General features: G+C 42.5%; 1 protein-coding gene across 5 annotated transcripts in view; it reads right to left on the bottom strand.

Moving 5' to 3' along the window:
• Nucleotides 1-19,502, bottom strand: part of NCAPD3 (non-SMC condensin II complex subunit D3) — a 35,183-nt gene that overhangs the window by 6,653 nt on the left and 9,028 nt on the right. For all 5 annotated transcript variants that reach the window (XR_015795838.1, XR_015795839.1, XM_007441393.3 and 2 more), the window contains 20 exons: nt 19,080-19,152; nt 18,372-18,497; nt 17,969-18,221; nt 16,747-16,809; nt 16,047-16,130; nt 15,498-15,571; nt 13,281-13,415; nt 12,362-12,582; nt 10,225-10,416; nt 9,899-9,996; nt 9,638-9,753; nt 9,127-9,234; nt 8,812-8,926; nt 8,611-8,718; nt 7,527-7,765; nt 7,114-7,193; nt 2,622-2,759; nt 1,372-1,505; nt 663-862; nt 61-171 (listed from right to left, as the gene is read on the bottom strand). Coding sequence is in view for 3 of the 5 variants with exons in the window: in XM_007441393.3 (XP_007441455.1) it covers nt 61-171; nt 663-862; nt 1,372-1,505; nt 2,622-2,759; nt 7,114-7,193; nt 7,527-7,765; nt 8,611-8,718; nt 8,812-8,926; nt 9,127-9,234; nt 9,638-9,753; nt 9,899-9,996; nt 10,225-10,416; nt 12,362-12,582; nt 13,281-13,415; nt 15,498-15,571; nt 16,047-16,130; nt 16,747-16,809; nt 17,969-18,221; nt 18,372-18,497; nt 19,080-19,152 (2,668 nt within the window). In the remaining 2 variants the exon portion in view is untranslated. The remainder of the gene's footprint in view (nt 1-60; nt 172-662; nt 863-1,371; nt 1,506-2,621; nt 2,760-7,113; nt 7,194-7,526; nt 7,766-8,610; nt 8,719-8,811; nt 8,927-9,126; nt 9,235-9,637; nt 9,754-9,898; nt 9,997-10,224; nt 10,417-12,361; nt 12,583-13,280; nt 13,416-15,497; nt 15,572-16,046; nt 16,131-16,746; nt 16,810-17,968; nt 18,222-18,371; nt 18,498-19,079; nt 19,153-19,502) is intronic.

The following is a 19,502-nucleotide window of genomic DNA, read 5'->3' as shown; positions in this document are numbered from 1 at the left end:
ACTTCAGGAAGGTGCTGCCCCCTGACTCAAATTTTAATAGTGTATCCTGATTAAGATTACCCGGAGGTAGTTCATGAGGTCTTTCAGTGCTGGAAGTTTATTTTGCTCCAACAAGGTCTTCAATGAAGTAATGATGGGAATGACATTTTCTATAAAATTCTTCTTTTGAACCTATGGTTTGGGTTGAGCACAAAGAGAGACATTTAGGTGAAGAGGGCTGTTCACTCAAAACAATGGAGCAATCAAGCACACAATGATGAAAGCCTTCCTAGAGATGGGAACAACTTTTGGCACTTGAGAACATTTCCAGGCATGATTACTTGTAGCATTACTAGGACTGAACAATTCCAGTTGCCCAGGCTCCTAAAAGATCAACGCTGCTCCCTACTACCAGAATTGAAAATAGGGTGCTCCATACCTAGAAATTAGCTTGCAACTTGGTCCACCTTTCCAGAAGCTAGTGTCTCCTTTAGAACTACTCTCCCATGCTACTTACAGCAGATGAGTAGCAAGTTTTGTCAGGATTAAATGAACCCACATTGAATGTAACTGCCAGCATAACCAGAACTCCTCCTCCAAATGAAAGTAATTTGCAATTGTCTTGCTCTGGAGTAAGTAGAGGGAGCAACCTACTCCTGGGTAGCACTGGTTGTGACACTAACTTGTGAAATGAGCTTCTTCTGGGCCACTTGCATGACAGCATTGGCCATGGCCAATTCATCTTCCTCAGGCTGGATGTCTTCCTCTGGTCTGGATCTCATGGCTGAGAGTTTGATCTCCTTGCAGCTCAAGATCTCAAAGGTATCCGAGAGCAGCTCACTGGCTTCCATATCGAGAGGGAGGACCCCGTCCACAAAGCAGGCTACAATCAAGTTTGGAGAAAGGAGAGGAGAGGAACATCCAAATGTTTTAGCAGGAAGTTCTCTCCTACATGAGGAACATGCAGTCTAACAGTAATGCATGTTCTTACAGAGAACTGTCCATCAATGCAGCAGGATGAGGCAATCGCATAGGTGATTGACCTTTGGTGTTTCAAAAGGACAACAAATGGTAAGCTATTGAATTTCGCTAAGCTGCAATTAGACTTTCACAAAATGTACCCAAATCAATTAGGTCGGGTGTATCTTGACTCAGGAAGGAAACCTGTACAATTTGCCACTCTGTTTCAAGCAGCCAAATGCCGTGCGAGATGAGATCATGTTAGGAGAGTTTTCAGTAGCTGAGGATGGACCTCCCAGCTCTTACTTTGAGCAAAGGCAGGAATCCTACAGCTAGGGATAACTCCTATCTGCAAAACAGGGCAGTTTTGGAAAGGCCCTCTTATTTTACACAGGTATCTTTGGTTAAAACTATCTGAAGCTGCAGCCATACCCAGGACATTCAGGCTAATTTTTGAGGTGATGTTGAATCGCTGTTCGTCAGTGAAATGCTCCAGGAGGAACTTGTAAATCTGCATCCGGAGGCCTTTTTTGGCTTTGCCCTTCAGGGAAAAGAGATTCTTCTCCCTGTCGCAAGTGAACAAAACCCCCAAGAGAGGCAGAGGTTACAAAGGCACGCAAAGAGCCAGCCCCTGCATTCACTCTGTGTCAGAAACAGGCACCTCAGAACTGTAAGGAGCTAAGGGGAAAACAGGCCTAACATCTTGACAACTGCCCCGGAGGCTCTCCTGAACCCAATTTCTCTGATGCAACCACCACTTGTACTTTTTCATAGGATGGCAGGGGAGGATAATTGAATGCATGGGGAGTAAGCATATTCAGTGTGTTAAATTCCATTCCAGTTCAACTGAACGTAGGTTTTATCCTGGCCCCAACATTTCTTAGAGTGTGGCCCAAGGCACACCATTCAAAGACCACACCCTGACTCTCAGCTGAAAAAGACTGTGGATCCCTGCACTAGATAGGAATACTTGGTCCTGATCCTCAGAAGCCCTTTCCTCTAGGATTATGACATAGCTCCCTCCCAGTCTTCTCATCTGTCTTGAGCTTCAGCCCTTTTTTTCTCTCAGATGGTCCTCACTGACTTTCCATCTTCTCTTCCCTTCCCCAGATTTCCATGCTCCTTCCTTCACTCGCTTGCACTCCATCATGCCAGGACAGCTGATCTTCTCACTTTTCTGACCTGCTGTCCTCTACCATTTCCTGAACGCCCAACTAGCATAGCCACAATACTGGCTTGGGTGAGGGAAGAAGTTTGTCTTAGGAAACTGACATTCATTGTAGGCTACGTGTGTGTATATGCAGGTTGATAGCGGTGTTCTGCCTGTACCCCCCAGAAACAGTGGAGGATGGTTGTAAGGGGAAGAAGATCTAAGAGTGCACTATAAGAACAATGAGGCACAACCTAAACCAGACTTCTTCCATCTGGGGTCTTGACCATCAATAGTCAGCTTTAATCCAAACCACTCCAGCTGTCTGTTGGTCTGTACTGCCATAGATTTTTAACCAAGGTCTATATTTGGGTCAAGTTCTAGCATGCCTTTACTTCGGACTGTCCTTTATCCATAAAAAGTAAACTCCCTGGAACATTAACCAGCAGATGATAGGGAGAAGGAAGCAACTAAGTGGGCCTCAACTGTGAGCAGTTTATGTTCATAACGACATGAATGTAAATTCACGGACCTCTCAGTCTGGGGGAATTTGTTGTACTTCTCATGTCTCTCATAGCTGTTGAAATGGAAGATGCATTCGATGAAGTGCTGAGAAAACATGACTGGATTCCTCTTGAGTAGGAGGTGCACCAAGCAGAACTTGGCAAAGCTGTGGAGGAGGCCAAGAAAACAACAGCATTTGGGAAAAAACACTCCTGTCTGTGATCAACACTTTCTTCTTAAAAAGTAGAGAAGTTGGCAACTGTGATGCTCTCCAAGGTACAAAATGGAGAGTGCCCTAAGAAACCCAGCTTTTGTTTTTTAAGAGAAAGCTCCCAGCCAGAAAGTGATGAAATATCAGAAGCCTGAAAAATGGCAGGTAAGGGTATGAAGGACAGTGGAGGGATGAAGCAGGGTTTCAAGGAACGAAGGGGCAAAGCTTCAATGCTGGCAAGCTTTATACTTCAAATACTTCAATGTGCAAATCTGCTCTATTTGCAGAACACAGATGTCAGGGAATCCAGTATCACTGGACATTTTGATGTGAAACACTGATTTTAGCATTGTTTGCACAATTAGCAGCCACTTAATTTTTCCTATGAAATATCAACCAAGACTCACAGACACTTCTCTACATTAATGATGCTTGCACAATACTAAGAGGGAATGACACACGGTTGAGTGACACAGAAGCAGCAAAACCAAAACTTTGTGAAATATGAGGTCTTTCCTCTCTCAGATCCTAGGCTTCTCCAGAGATTGCCTTGCTTAAAATGTCATGGTTAAGAAATATACAGCCTATTTTGGTGCCATTCCCTTACCCAGAACTCTTTAGAAAAGCTTTCAGGGCCCATCCTACAATTTTGCTTCTAATTATAATCCAACATAATTAAAGGGAGAAATAACTCAATAGAACAGTAAACACCGTCAGTAATTACAACGTTTGAGATAATTAACTAGCAGTTACTCACAGTAACTAAATCTTATTAAGAAGAACAGGTCTACTTGCCTAGTCTGAACTTGGAACCTCAATATTTAGGAAGGTTTTTTTTAAAGCAAATGAATATTTCCCCCATCCTCACCCCAATATGTGGAACGTTACTGAAAAATATTCCCATTCATAGCTGGGTAGCTTTTACATAAAGCAGAGATGAACTCCCCAGGAGGAGAAGTTCATTGCTACAGACTTAACCTAATTATATAAGCAAGACTTCTGGAGTGATGGTGGTGAATCTCCAAGAGGAAAAGCAAAACATGAAAATGCAGAAGTTGGAAAATAAAATCCCATCTGATTAAATGCTAATACATAATTAAACATACAGAATCTATCAGTCCAAGATGTGGCAACCATGAGTTACCTTGTGGGGCATTAGAACACTCAAAGCTATCAGCTGTTGTCACCATACATTCAGAGCCAGGTCAGAAAATGGGTTTGTTGGTCCAAACAAAGGGGGAAAGGCCGAGGAAGGGGATACTTCTAACGCAGAAGCAACTGGACAACAGCTCTCAAAATTATTAGAGTACTGTATTTGCTTGCAAGGAAGGCACCATCTTGCATTTACTGATTATAGGGAAAGGGAGGCAGATGAGGTTTTTCTGTATAGTCCTTACTTTTTATTTTTTGCAGTGGTCATCTTCCTTGGGTAAATATGGCAAATGAACCCTGAGCCACCAAGGCAATTCTTAGTGTTGCATAGGGCCAGCATATCCTCATTTAAAGAGCTACTTGATGGCAGATAATCTTGGTTATCATTACTGGCATTTTCTCAAGAAGTATCAACAGTGGCTTTTTTTCCAAAGCAGTACTAATGATCACTTCCAAGAAGGTATTTCCCTTAAAAAGGAATAGAGTGCATCCCCCCCCCACTTTTTTTTTTAGATTTTTTGTCCCACCTTTATTATTTTAATAAATAACTCAAGCTGGCGAACATACCTGATACTCTTTCCTCCTCCTATTTTCCCCACAACAATCCTATGAGGTGAGTTGGGCTAAGAGAGAGCGACTGGCCCAAAGTCACCCAGCCGGCTTTCATGCCTAAGGCAGGACTAGAACTCACAGTCTCCTGGATTCTAGCCTGGTGCCTTCACCACTAGACCAAACCGGCTCTCCCTTACCCAAAAGGAGTATGGAAAGGCAATCCCCATACCCCAATACTTGTTTTGACATAAATATTCCTGTTTGAGAGGTTAAACTTTCTACATTTTTTAAATATAAGAGCTCTCCCAAACAGAATAGGAAACTGCCATTAAATTTATAGGAAGGGTGCTGTTAGAGTGGTATACTGTCCAGAGTTATTACCTTGGGGACAATACAGACATTTGGCTAATAAGCAAGTAAAAAGATCACAGCCCACTGACTCGGCAACTAAGTCCTAAGCCAGTAGTGTAGTGGTTAAAGTGCTGGACTAAGGCTGGGGAGGTTCCTTGGGTGATCTTGGGCCAGTCCACTCTCTCTCACCAAATGGAGCATCATGTATATTGCCTTGGGTTCCTGAATGTGATATGCAAATCAAATCAAATACATCAGTAATAAGCAAGCCTTGAAATCAGTCTGGAATATGCAAGTCCTACCATCCTTGACTTGCATCCAGCCATGATGTAAAATAAATGCCAGGCAGATATGTCCTTAATGAATAAACAGTGCTCTGCATTTCTATTGGGCATTCCTTTAAAAACAGTGGCAAATGTCAGCAGAAAGTGCATTATTCTCCTCTCTCTGTACACACAATCCTGTACAGACTCCAGAACTATTGTTTTTACTTATATGCAAGTTTACATAATTGACTGAAAGTCATACAAGTAGTTGTCTAGTGTTTGTTTAAGGAACAATCCAAGCATAAATAAAGCAGCAGGTATCAACACATACTGCTTTTTAAATAAACACACAAGACTCAACTAGATTTCAGCCTGATGAACAATATAATGCTGTACTTCCCCCTGCTGGAGAGATATGGGACAATATTATCCTAAATTCAGGCATTGTGGGGAAAACAAAAGTTAGCTGGCTCTCTATATCACCATTTTTAAAAATCATTTGCTTCTTAAGAGCTGGTCCCAGCCTCATCAATACCTCTACAGAGGAGTGTGGAAGAGAAGGCTGCTTAGAAAAAATAACAGCCTACCTTCTTTTCTTCCCCTCCCATTTGAACCTCTTCCCCAGCATCAGCATGGCAGAGTGGTTAATAAAGCTGCAACCTTGAAAGAGGAGATGGGAGGAGAATGAAGTGTGTTTTAAAGTTCTGCAGCTGCCAGCAAACAGAGTAAAGTAGCCGAACAAAAGAAGGGGGTTTTCCTTCGAAGGGAGTAGATGGTCCCGTTAGTTAAAGCCAGAATACAGGCAAAGGGAAATGAACAGGTAATGGTGGAAGGGGTAATCCCTAAATTATCCTGTAACCTGGTGACTGAAACAGATTTTCCAATTGCTAGGTTACAGGGTAATTTAGGGATTTCAGGGATTTCGAGGATTTCAATTTAAGGATTTCAGACCATCTGCCTAGGGATAAAAAGGGTGTGTACCAGTCTTCATCACCCCCAGGCAGACGGTCTCACTGAAAGGATGAATCAGACCCTGAAGACTACGCTTTGGAAATATGTGGGTCAAGATCTAAAACACTGGGCTGCCATTTCTAATTGTTCACATATAGGGAAATCCCACAGGCATCCATGGGATTTAGCCCCTTTCAGTTACTCTCTGGGAGACAATCTTGAGAGGTTTTGGACATTATTAAGGCTGGTGTGAAAACTTTGAAGGAAAAACACCTTCATTTGTTCAGCTACTTTCCTTTGCTTGTGGCTAGAGCTTCAAAACATGCACCTCCTTCGTTCTCCTCCCATCTCCTCTTTCAAGGTTGCAGCTTTATTAGCAACTCTGCCATGCTGACACTGAGGAAAAGGCTGAAATGGGAGAGGAAGAAGGCAGCACAAGTGCCTGCAATTTTTTCTAAGCAGACTTCTCTTCCACAAAGAGTTCTTGAGAATTCATTTCAAGAAACAAGAAGATCAGAGAAGATCTGCCTTCTCTAGGACCCTAATACGTGCAAGACTTAAACAGAACTGAAGAAAAAAAAACGGAAAAAACCCCAAGTCCTATATTGTCTTGCTATTGCTATTTTGAAATCTATCTTCACAAGCCTCTAAGACCAGAAACTAAGGTATTAAAAGAAGCCAGCAAATCTTCTTGGGATGATGAATTTGTCATCCCATGTTTTGGGGGCTATGAATGCTAAAGCTAGCTGGGTTACTTTGGGCCAGTCACTCTCTCAGCCCAACCCACCTCACAGGACTGTTGTTGTGGGGAAAATAGGAGGCAGGAGTATTAGATATGTTTGGCGCCTTGAGTTTTATATAAAAAAGGTGGGATCATCACCATCACGATCATCAAGTAAGGACCTAATATTTCTTTCTAAAGACTAGCTGAGTGGCGAAAGACCTAGTCAGAATTTTCTCCCTTCTCCCAGATTTCAAAGGGAATGGAGGCAGCACCAAGTTTTGAACCCTACTGGCTTCCAAAAGATGTTCCTTACCTGGCAATTTCTGGGTTGGGGTCCACCAGAATGCTAACAAACCTGAAGAAGAGGGAGCCTTTCCATTTCACAAATTCTTCCTAATCAAATCAAAACAGCAAAACAGCCCTTTGGATGAGAAAATATGGATACTGTCTCCACGGAAAAGCACATTTGCTCAAAGCTGCTAACATCCCCCCAAACTCCTGGATCTTTTCTCCAGTTTCTTAGGTTCGTGTTATTTTCAGGGTTGGCATGTTTAAATTAACTAGACAATGATAGTCTCATGTCTACGCCAAGGAAAGTGAATTGCACGTTTTTGTTTCTAATGAGAATATAGCACACCAGACTCAGAACCCAAAAGTGGAGCGCCCCCAGTTTGAACAATGAAGAAGCTTAATCCCCCTGCTGCTTACCATTCTGCTTTTCCTCACCTGCAAGAGATTAGTAAGGAGGATGAGTGTCTGCTTCCGTATGAATGCCTCTGAATCCTTCAGGCATATGGCAATATCTGGAATATACCTGTCCACCATGGTGGTGTAGCGGATACAGAGATCACACATTACAATCACTACATTGTTGCGGACCGCCACGTCCTTGGACACCTCTAGCTCACGAGCCAAGGCTGCAATGCATTTCTTCGCCAGGTCCTCATGCTGTAGGCAAAGCTTTCCTATCATAAAGGAAAGAGCAAAGGAAGAAGGTTGAGATTCTTTCTGGTTTGGGAATTGGGAGTGGCAGAGAGTGGAAACCAGGCAAAAGATGAAAAGCAGAAATGGTTTAGTGGAAAAGGATAATCCTGGGATAGATTCGCTCAAAGACAATCAGTTCTATTTGGCTGCTAAGCCCAGGGCTCTTGGGTGACTAACTTCCTCCTAACCACTCCATGTCACTGAATTTCTAAATGTCATGGGCTACCTGCTTAAGGCTGCCTTTGGCAAGACTTTGCAATTGAACAGAAAACCTTTAGCAATTTTGTGAGAACTTTGTTTCTCTCCCATCTCCATGTTCCCTAAAGAGGGAGGCAATCATTAAATCCATCCCATTCCCCTGTGGCCACTTGTCTTATTGCTCCATTCCACCTTCTCTGATGCATAGCAAGGAGTTCCCTGCCATACTACTGGCGGGGGGAGAGAAAGACATTATGCTCCAAATGGCAAGCTCCCTTCCAAGAAAGACTGTGATAAATCTTCAAAGACACCATTGATAAGACTCGTGTTATTTCATGTTTTGGGAGGGATAAGAAAGCATTAGTTCAACTAGATTTGCTTTTCTTAAAACCAAAACCAAAACCAAAACCAAAACAAACCCAGAATGTCTATTTCTATTATCTTTTTGACCATTCCATGTTTAGCACGGAGTCAGATGAAATGGAAACACAGGAGATACAATTTCAAAATATACCGACGAAGTATGTCAATGGATTTTAGAGAATGGTAAAAGAAGGGAGGGCATATGGTAAGCTTTCTTCTTCCCCCTCACGGCCCACCCACTCAAAAAAATACCTAGGTGTCCTACCTAGAGTAATGAATGCATGTGCTCTGACAGTAGAAGGCATCACGGACCCTCGGAATTGAGACAATGGTTGAGATACTGGGAGATCTTCATTATCCACAGGGCTGGACACTAGAAACAACATACGCCAAATCAGAAAGGGCTTTCGAGTAGGAGGAGATTCCCTCTGCAACGTGGCCAGCTGAAGAAGGACGAAGAGCTTACGTTGTTCCATGTTGTTAGGACTAGCCAAGATGGATTGTATCAGCAAGAAGATGCGTTTTTCCACTTTGGCTGGGCACAGTTGCGCAATCTCACCCAAGGTGAAGAGATGCCTTACCTGCCAAATGAAACAGTGCCATAAAGCAGAAAGAGAACCCTGAGTTGGTGTTAAAATTCCATTTTGTCAAAGCCTAGCCAACTGAGAAGTGTTTACCTTGACATCTCTTTTATTAAGGCTTCTGGTTGGCTGGCTAAATCCAAAAGTTTGATATTCCGAGTTTAACAAATGACACCCACACACCCTCTGGTTTTATTTACCAAGACATCCTCTTGCAGCTGTTCCATTCCATACTCTTGGAGGACTATTTTTGAGATGTAATGCTCACAGGTAGCTAAAAGATCTCCACACAGGTTATTCAGCAGCTCCTGTTCAAACATGACAGGGGTGAAATTTGATTTAATGTTTGCTAAGTTAACATAGCAACCTTCCCCAGGACCACACTTCTTTGTGGCTAGGAGGATGCTGTCTCCATGACATATTAAGTTATCCAGCCTAGGTTTGATATGATCTACTTCCACCTGGTCAGTATAGATATGAACAGGTCCTCTTCCATTAAACACAGCTCCCTTTTTAATGCAAGTGATCAAATCAGGGAGCCACTAGATGCTGCTGAACCACAATACCCAGCAGCCCTGAGAAATGCTGAGAATCGGACTACTGCAAGGGCTGAAGAGCCTCCAGTGAATAAAAGCCACCACTCCTCCAGGAACAATACCAGCTGGAACAGAATGGAATTCACTACTTTAAAGAAGACCTGGTGGGCCTCACCTGCATCTCCTTTGGGGCATCTGTGATAGCCTGGCTAAGTTTCTGTAGAGTTTCAATAGCTGGGCTGATAGCCTCCAAAGGACACTGGAAGTCCTGCAGCCAACATTTGAGATCATCTGCAAAAGGAGACCAAACTCCAAGAGTAAATTAGTGTTGCAGTGCATAGACACTGTTACCCTCCCCCCACAAAGAAGAGTTCATATGATAGGCTGCTGCTTCCAGAAAAGTACCCTCCCAAATGACTGTTCAACTGTCCCTCACTCATTAGCCTGTTCTGGATGCTGCGGGGCAGATGTTTTGCAACACTTCCAATCACACTGAGGATGTGTACCATGGTCTCCATGTTGGCTTCATGCTGTCTGGAAAATCGAGAAGAATGAAGTGATAAGTCCCAACTCCTCACCCGTGAATGACAGCAGCTAGATTCACATGTCACATTGTGCCATGGCTCATCTGACTCTGCATCATGAATCAGTAGCTGAGGTCAACATGCTAGGCCAAACCCAGAGGAACCCCTGGAAGGTTTGAGTACAATATGTAACTCCAGCTATAGGATCACTCCCACTTTTGTTCAAGATTTAACTTACCTGCTGATGCTGTCCCAGGCATTAATTATTTTAGAATAGTCCAACTTGGGTGAGGAACCAGCCACTTTTGCCAGCAACATCCAAGCAGCAGCAGCACGCTCCGTTTCAGTGTGGGAGATGATGCCATTAATGAACGAAGAGGAGAACTTGTCCTTCTTGGCCAAAATGTGGAAAGCTTTACTTAAATAGCGGCTGAAAGAGAGATCAATCAATTACGAGGGCCCTTTTTGATTATGGGAAAGGCGGTGTTGTTGAATTTCACCATTGCTAAAAAGCCAGACTCCTTTCGCTGCCATTCGTTTTGTCCAAACATAGAAACTGCAACCTCTTTTAACTAATATATATGAAAACCAGTTGATTAATGAAGCTAGCTTATTTTAATAAATACTGATTTACACTACCCAAAGTTTAGGGTTCAGAGCGTACAGTAAACTATGGTTAACTTAAAACAAAGGCAGAAGCTGTATTTAATCTCCTCTCTGGACCACAATGGATGGAGCAGAGAACCACCTAGGTTCCTTTCCATACCACAGATTATCATAGCTACTCCCTCTTCCAAGTAACCATATAATACTCATACCCTCTGTTTTTCAGATTACCCAGAAGATTAATAAAAGTAGATTTTGAAACTTGAGGATCTTCAAGAAAATTAACTTTGGCACGTCAGAAGGTTTCTACGCATTTTTAATGACTAAAGAAAATTTGGATTTAGTTCCTTTATCTTGCTCATATGCTACCCATGTCCTTTTAAACTTCCAAAATCTTATTTCTCTGTGCCAAAATGTGTCTTCTTCCCATAAAAATTTCAACCTGTCTCAAAATAGGATAAAAGATATGCGATGATTAAGAAAGCTCACAGCCAGTGTAAAAACTCCAAGTATATCATCCACGGGCCAAAATTAGGATTTGTGATGGTTTAAATTTTAACACATGTTCTATTTTAAAAACTGTTACACGCTGTTGACTAATAAACAGATGCTGTTTTTAATCAGCATATGTTCTTGTCATTCCAGAAGCTGCACCTCACCCCTTATTTTGCTTCCTGTAAAGTCTGAAAAAAGAGACAACAGAATAAACGCTCATAGTTGCAGGCAAGAAAACATACTGAGTGCCGTAATGAAGAACGTTCTATGAATGATGGAGGGATATTTCTAATTAGCATTCAGCCATCTTTGTGGTTTAAAAACCAAGGCGCTACACTTAAGGACAGGCAACCAGCAATCTTAGAGACTTACTTCTGACACCTCCCCCCTGCCCCTCATAGCTCCTGAAGCTGAGACTTTCTACTCTTTTTCATCAAGGTCTGCAGGGCTTTTTGCCCTGACCTTTATCATTAAATAGGAAGATACTGCAGGAACACTGGAGGCACAGCAGAAGCTTCAACCCTCCTCTCTCTGAAGTGGAATCAGAGAAAGTGGCGAATACAACTCCGGAATAGTATAACACATTTGGCAAGGGGCTTCAAACACCTGAAAAGTGACGCTCAAACTCGAGTGGCAGTTTTTTCCTCCTTTTCCAATTACAGAACTTACTTTTTGATAAAAAGTCATGGTTAAACTAAGGAACTTGCACAAGAGATAGCAGCGGTTGCCAATTTGCCTAGCTTGAGGAATAGTGCCCAGGTAAAGTGGCAGCACTTGGCACTGGACCTTGGAAGTTAAGCAAGATCTTTCCTGGTTAATTCCTGAATAGGGGATCATTTGGAAATTCCAGAGATGTAGGCATCCGTGTGTGGCTTCATTGGTGGCTCCTAATTATCTATCCTGGAAGGAAATCATGAAAAGCGCCAAGTCTTGTTCGCTGAGTAATAAAAACTCAATAAGCAAACACTCTAAGAGTTAAGATCTCCTTGAGGATAGACTTGAATCCCAATGGTTAGAAGCATTTTCTTTTAAGGTGAACTATCCTGTAATAGTTTATATTACACCAGATATAGAGGGACTGTATAAGAAAGTAAGACACCATGTTTTTTTCCCCCTTTTCCTAGCAGAACTTTGCCCGTGCATAGAAACTGATTTTCACAATCGAGTTATCTCCCTCTCGCAGGTCAACATTTTCACTGCGTCTTGCAAGAGAATAATTGTGCCCAAGGTTACAAAAGAGGGCTCTAGATGCAGTCGGTTGCAAGAAACCCTACCTCAGCTCTTGACTCTCTTTTGTGAGCAACATAAGGAGATCCCAGGCCAGCACTTGGTTTTTGTCTTGATGAGTGAATTTATTGCAAGGCTTAATTTGCTGAAGCAAGAGACTGTCCACACATTCCAGAACTTTCTCCTGCACAGAGGTCTCACAGTCCATAATGACAGGGATGACTCCCATGAGCCAGGCCTTCTGCATCAGAACATTCTTTGGCTGAGACTGGAAGAAGGAGAGGCATGGTTAGAAAGTTCAGCTGAGGGGTTTGGTGGCTGTTCAGATGCTGAGATGTCAATAGCAAGCAGACAAAAACTCTGCAAAGGGCTGGTTGAAGCCTTCTTAAGAACCATGATGGATCAGGCCAGTCAGACAAACCAGAAGCCTAAGAAAAACTATAGCAGGAAATGTATCTTATCCCACTATTGACTCATACATCTCTGGAAGCAAGAACCATTATAAGTAGAGGTTGTCAATAGTTTTTATTTATTTATTCACTCAATTTATATGGCTGCTAATCTCACATACATGACTCTGGGCAGTGTGTCACTTCAAAACAAATAAAAAATATACAATTATTAAAATGAATTTTAAAAATAAAACACACACAAAATAAAAATGCACAACAGCTGGAGAAATACACAGTGCGCAACTTCAAAATAAATAGAAAATATATACAATTGTTAAAATGAACTTTAAAAATAAAACACATAAAAAATAAAAATACAAGCAGCTGGAGAAACATAAAAGGCCTTCAACTTTTTATTTGTTTGTTTGTTTTTCCAATTTATACATGCTGCTGATCTCACTATACTAGTGACTAGGCAGCAACGTAGCCAGGAAACGGGGTCCAAGGATTTGAATAATCCCCAGGATTTGGGGGGAAGTGAGGGTTGAGATGGGGGTCAAGGGAACCACTTTACCAGTAAGAGATCTGTAACAGACTGCAGCGCTAACTTCCTCACAGAGATAGCAGGATCACGACACCGATCCTGGAGAGTGGCCAAGTCTTCCAAGGTACATGGAACCACAGCGTGTTTCAAAATGCTTGTCAACACCTGGACGTCAGACAACATATGGAAATACGTGAAAATGGGAAAGAGGTAAATATGGTAAGTTCATTCCAGCAGCACCCGTTCCTGCCAAAAATCCAATGAGCTGAAAAAGCTAATCTTGGAATTCAACTCAGAGCAGGAAGTATAAGTGACAAACCTTCAGAAAGCTTTGAGTATGCCATGACCATTCTGGGGCCCAATGCTATAAGTTACCAGTGAAAGAAAAAACAGGGACATTTGCGATATTATATGGAACGTAATGGCAAGATAGAACAGAAGCAGAGGGACCAGAATGCATTCTATTTGCCCCAGAAAAGACTCCCACAGCAAGCGATTGGGATATTCAAAAGTTACCATCATCAGAGGAAATTTCATGGGCAATAATGTCCAGTGGAAGGCACTTCCCACTGAACAGTTCCTGGGGGGCATGTTTTCTGTGGAGTACAGTGTATATGGACAACAGGAACTCTGAGCCAAAGAAGCTGAACCCCTATATTGTCATTGTCATCATCATCACCTCCACCTCCACCACCATCATCTTGGGTTTCCAAGCATTGCAGGGAGCATGGTGGCAATGCGATGATGCCACTGGACTGGGCAGCGCTCGCATTTTCAGCTCTGCTTTATATGGTTTGGGAACCTGGATCTTTTATTTTTACACAAAAACTTAACTTCAGGCACTAGTTTTAGAGATTAATCTGACATACCCTCCAAGAAAAGGATAAAGAGAGAAGCCCCACCAAAGATCGGCATTGTAGTGAATACTAAAAGTGGATGATAGAAAGGGGAACAAAACCTCTTGCTGACATCTAATTCCAGAGCCAACATAATGGCCGCCTCTGTTTCTTGACAACTGTCATGTACAAGGAAGTGGGGAGAGCTGGACCAAGGGCATACGCTACAGAAACCTACGATATTCAGTGCAACCAGGATTTTGTGCAGCTTTGCATTTGAGTGTGTGCTGATTCATTACCTTGCCATCCAAATTCATTACGCCACTATAAATATTCTAAACATGAGGGTTTAAATGTTTAAAAGTGATTTATTCAAGCTTACATATTTCATTACATAGTAATAAATCTCTCAGCAGGAGAGCAAGTATTTGCCCAAGTTAAGGTCACATTTCACAATCATTTTTCATTCACTGTCACTTTCAGGGACAGGAATTCTCAGTACCATTCTCAGTACCAATATAGAACAATTGGGCTGACTTAGATATAGGGCCCACAATGATTCTGGTATGAATTATACATCTTTAGTTTCAAATTGAGGGGTAAACAAAGAGAAGGCACAGAGAAGAAGGATCACAATAGTGGAAGAACATCTGCATTTCATAGAAATTCCAGATTTAATCTCTAGCAGGTGACGGAATGAGCAGGCTTCAAACAGTAACCCCACTCTGCTCAATAGCAGCTGAAATTGGAACATTGCAGGGGGGAAAAAGTGGGATGGAACCACATTCATTGAACTGAGATACCCATCTCCAGTTAGCTAACCAAGGGACCCCAAATGGTTAGTAAAATCAATGAAAAACTGTAAGTTCTGGAGAACAATGTAACTACAACCTGGAGGCTCCCGGGGCCTGATTACTGGCTCAGGCAGCATTGGGATAAGATGGATAAATACAGTAGCTCTCTATGCCTGAGAAACCTAGAGAGGGCGTGAAAGAAAGTGCCGGCATCTTCAGATTAAAAATAGGATTGCACCAGATGGGCTGGTGATCTGGTGTTGGTATTTTTGCAAATCCTGGGGGTTTGAGCAAATCAATCCCCACCCTTGCGTTTTTTTGAGGGACTTATTTTGCCTCTCAGCCTCAGTCGTGAGCCTGCTGTTAAAATAGAGCAATCCTCTAACGCAGTGTTTCTCGACCTTGACAACTTTAAGATGGGGGGACTTCAACTCATCCCAGAATTCCCCAGCCAGCCATGCTTTTTTTTGTTGAAGTCCCCCCATTTTAAAGTTGTCGAGGTTGAGAAACACTGATCGAAAGACTGTACCCTCTCACAAGTTTTTATGTCCAATTGCATGACGTTACTTTTAAAGAATCCTGCTTGGCATGGACAGAAGCAGAAGTTAGATCCCTACCTGGAGGGCAGATTTCCTCACATTGGTCTTTTCATCTATAGCTCTCTGTCTCAAGATGCCCAAGATTTCTTTTCCTGTTGGATGGGGAAACGAGGTGAGAATTCTAACTGCAATATCCTCAGCTCAGGATCACAAGAATTTAACATTTACAGAGAGACGGGGTGGGCAACTTCCAGCCTTAGAACCTAATTTTCAAAGCTGTCTACAAGTTCATAGTTCGGACCTTTAGCTAAAAACACAACTGCTCCTAGGTACAGTTTTTTCATTTTTTTTTTCTTCCAAATTTGGGATGCTGGACAGCTCATGTGTCTCCAGACCTGGATCTGCTCTTCATCATTCTTTCCCCTCCGCTCATCTTTTTCAGACCTCCCTTCCTAAGTTCCTCCTTCTACTGCCTTTTCTCAACCTTCTAATATTCTTTGTTTCTTTTAAACCAAAACTAAAACTGCACAGAAAATTATTTTCTCCCCTCCTTCCCACCCCCCTTTTTTCTTTTTAAAGACAATACAGGCAAAGGAAAAGGTACACCCAATTATAAAGCCAGCATACCGTCAAACTCAGTAGAGTTACGTTCGTTGCTCACTTCAATGGTTTTGAAGGTTGGGAAAGTCTTCAGCTGATGGCTGGTATGACCTTTAAAAGAACCCCCCCTCGGTAAGTGATTTCAGAAAATCGAGAAGGATGGCAAGCACAAGTTGCGCAGAGATTATCCAACTAGGGAAGATTTTCAAAGGTGTTAAGTGCAAATATGATGCTACAACTTCAGAAACAAGATTAATGGGATGCTGTATCATTCTGCTGCTACAGTGACAAAATATCAGACGTCTTTAATGAAAAGAAGTAAAGGTGGGGAAACCGTTGGAGAAGAAAAAGATGAAGATGCAAGGGATCATTTATTGCACCACTTACCACATTATTTCAAATTATGCTATATTTACCCACGGAGACCTGGTGAGTGATTAAATAAAAAAGAGGAGTCTCAACAGTTGCTCCCATAACAATTATAAACTCAGCCAAGTTCCTATTTTTTCCAAAAGATATTTAATGATGCCCAATCCTAAAATGGCTCTCCTGAAGATCATAAAACCCAGGATAGGCTTCTAGGGGAGAAAGCAATTGCTCAAATGAGCTGATCTCAGACTCTTTGAGATCTCCTCTTTCCACCAGGAAATAGTTCTAACAGGCACAAACGTTGGGCAAAGAACAGGACAGCACGGCAACTGGTCTCTTAGCAGACTACTTTGTTTACCTTCTGTATTGGTTAGGAATGTTTCAGCGGGAGTGTTTGGATCCATTACTGAAGAACAAGCTGCTGCAGAGGGAGACAAATGAAAAGGATTAACCCTACTTCGCCCACCTACGAGAGTTTCACACCAGAGCACTGGCAAGCTTTAAAGCCCCTCATGGCATGGAGCTGGATTATTTGAGGGACTGCCACTTCCCGATGCCATCTGCCCATCCCATCAAGTCCGGCAGAAGAGGTATGTTGGGGATCCCATCTGCCAAGGAGCTACACCTGACGGGACCTTTTCTGCCATTGTACCTACCCTGTGGAACATCACCCCCCCCAAGGTGAGACTGGCCCCATACCTGCCAATCTTCTGGAAGTCCCTCAAAACTTGGCTGTGTCAACAGGCTTGGGGGTCTCAAGGGAGTGTAGATTTGATGAGGTGGCTACATTGTTTGTAACATCTAATGCTCTCTCCTAGCCGTTTAATAATAATATTTGTGTTTTTAATTGTAGAATGCTTTTCAATATTGTTATTTTATGGTTTCTTTATTGTATGCTGCCCAGAGTCACATTTTGTGAGAAGGGCAGCCATATAAATGTGATAGATAGATAGATAGATAGATAGATAGATAGATAGATAGATAGATAGATAGACAGACAGACAGACAGACAGACAGACAGACAGACAGACAGGAAGGAAGGAAGGAAGAAAGGAAGGAAGAAAGGAAGAAAGAAAGGAAGAAAGGAAGAAAGGAAGAAAGGAAGAAAGGAAGAAAGGAAGAAAGGAAGAAAGGAAGAAAGGAAGAAAGGAAGAAAGAATAAAAGCTAGAACAAGCTAAGGTTAAAAGAATGGCTCTCATCTTTATTCAGTTTAAGAGTTGAAGAATGTCAACAACTCATATTGCTCTGGAACTGCAATATGTGGCAACTGTATTTTTTGTAATCTTTCGTGGAGTTGCATGTGTTATATGGTTCCATAATAACTCGTCCTTTCTTATTGTCATGCAAGGATGGGGGTCATACCCTTCTAAGACAAAATCAACCAACCACATATGATGGCTCACTGCAAACTGTCAACACAGCCAACAGGGAAAGGTGCTGCAACATGATGATTAGTTCCTGTTTCCTGGATTGTTTCAGAGCTAAGCAAGGATACTAATCCAGGCCTGGTGAATCAGCATCTGAATATCTAGCCCATTTCAGCAGATCTAGCTTCTTCCATCCCCACCCCCATACTTACTGCCATGCAACAGCTCCTGGATGTCCTGTACATTTGGTACAACTATTTTTTCCAGACACTGAGCGAAGCTTGAAAGTGCTTTGCTGCGAACGGTGGCTGCTTTGTCTGAACATCGGCCAAAGATCATGACCTGGATCAGGAATTTGTGCTTCAAAAACACCTGCTGCTCTTCAGCCAAAACGATGTCCTGACCCCGTTCTGGATGCTCCAACAAAGCTAGGGCCACATCGAGTGCAAATACTCTGTAGGAAATCTGTTAGGGAAGAAGGTAAGATGTTGCATAGCTTAGGAACTGATCAGCAAAAGGGCAAATTCTGTCTGCCGCAGAATCCATCTCGGTAACACGTTGAGCATCTTGGATGGTGCTGGCAACCCCAAAGGACCAATGAGTTCATTTCTTCACCTTGTTATTGCGTGAGTATCCATACAGCCAAGCAATGAAGCTGGCGTGTTCAGTACAAGGGAGTTTGTACAGCATCTGTGACAAGGACAGTGCTGCGTATGTTCGGTATTCAGATTTATCAGGAACCTGGAATGAAAAGGAGCAAAGGAAATGATCAAATTTAGCTAAAGTCAGATGATCTATCACAGTGACTTCAACATACGGAGCTGGTTACTGGATGCTGACATTCATCCTTCAGCCACAACTGGTCCAGGGGAGGGGGCCCCAGTGAGATGGCCACTTCAAATGAATCCCTGTCCTGGATGAGTACAGTGGAGAAAAGGTACTAGTACTAGTGCAAATAGTAGAGTCACAATGTTAAGAAGTAATGGCACAGAGTGTTTGATGTCAAAAGAGCTACAAATGGAAATTCAAATACTACAGAGCCCTGTTTGGGGTTTGTTTTTGTCTTTTTGGAAGGGGGAGCTTCTAGCCTCATATATATGAAAGTACAAGCACTAAAACCAAGACCCACATTCAGAATTTGAAGTCAGCAAGGAGCAAAACTTGGGAGAAGTCCAAGTAAAATATTCAACTGGTCAAATTTCTCAAACATCTATTCCAGATCATTAGTTGTCAGTTGACTGTTATTTTTAAGAAAATTCGCCTCCTTTCCCCCAAACTGACAGGTCTGGTACTGCTCACAGAAGTGCAAGGAACACATCTTACCTTGACACAAATATGCTGCAGTAAGATTCTCAGTACAGGGAAGGCAATTTCTTTCAGTTCTTCAGTAAGAGAGCTAGAGAGGAGATACACAAATTATTGGTTGTTGGGGACAGGAAACCGTTCGCTTGGGTTTTTGCAAGCCTTTTGAGGTTCCGTACGTGCATTTGAAGCTGCATCCGATAGGCTCAAACCTGCAGATCCATCAAGGTTAGGCAAGGACTACCTTTTCCCAAACTGAGGCCACACTTGGCCTTTGAGTGGCAAACAAGACAGGACCATGCGTTGCAGAGCCTGCAGGGTCAAGCCCACATCCCTTCCTGGGATAATGAAAAAGGTGACTGGAAACCAAGAGTAACTTTATGTCCATGTTCGCAATCCTCCTGGTTCCAGAAACTTAAATGCCAATTAAAGGTACCCTATGTG

This window comes from Python bivittatus, unplaced genomic scaffold (assembly GCF_059951505.1).
Source record: "Python bivittatus isolate LINGU-HERP-01145 unplaced genomic scaffold, Pbiv_v1 ctg000320_np1212, whole genome shotgun sequence".
NCBI lineage: Eukaryota > Metazoa > Chordata > Lepidosauria > Squamata > Pythonidae > Python > Python bivittatus.
This window is presented reverse-complemented; position numbering and strand designations above follow the sequence as displayed.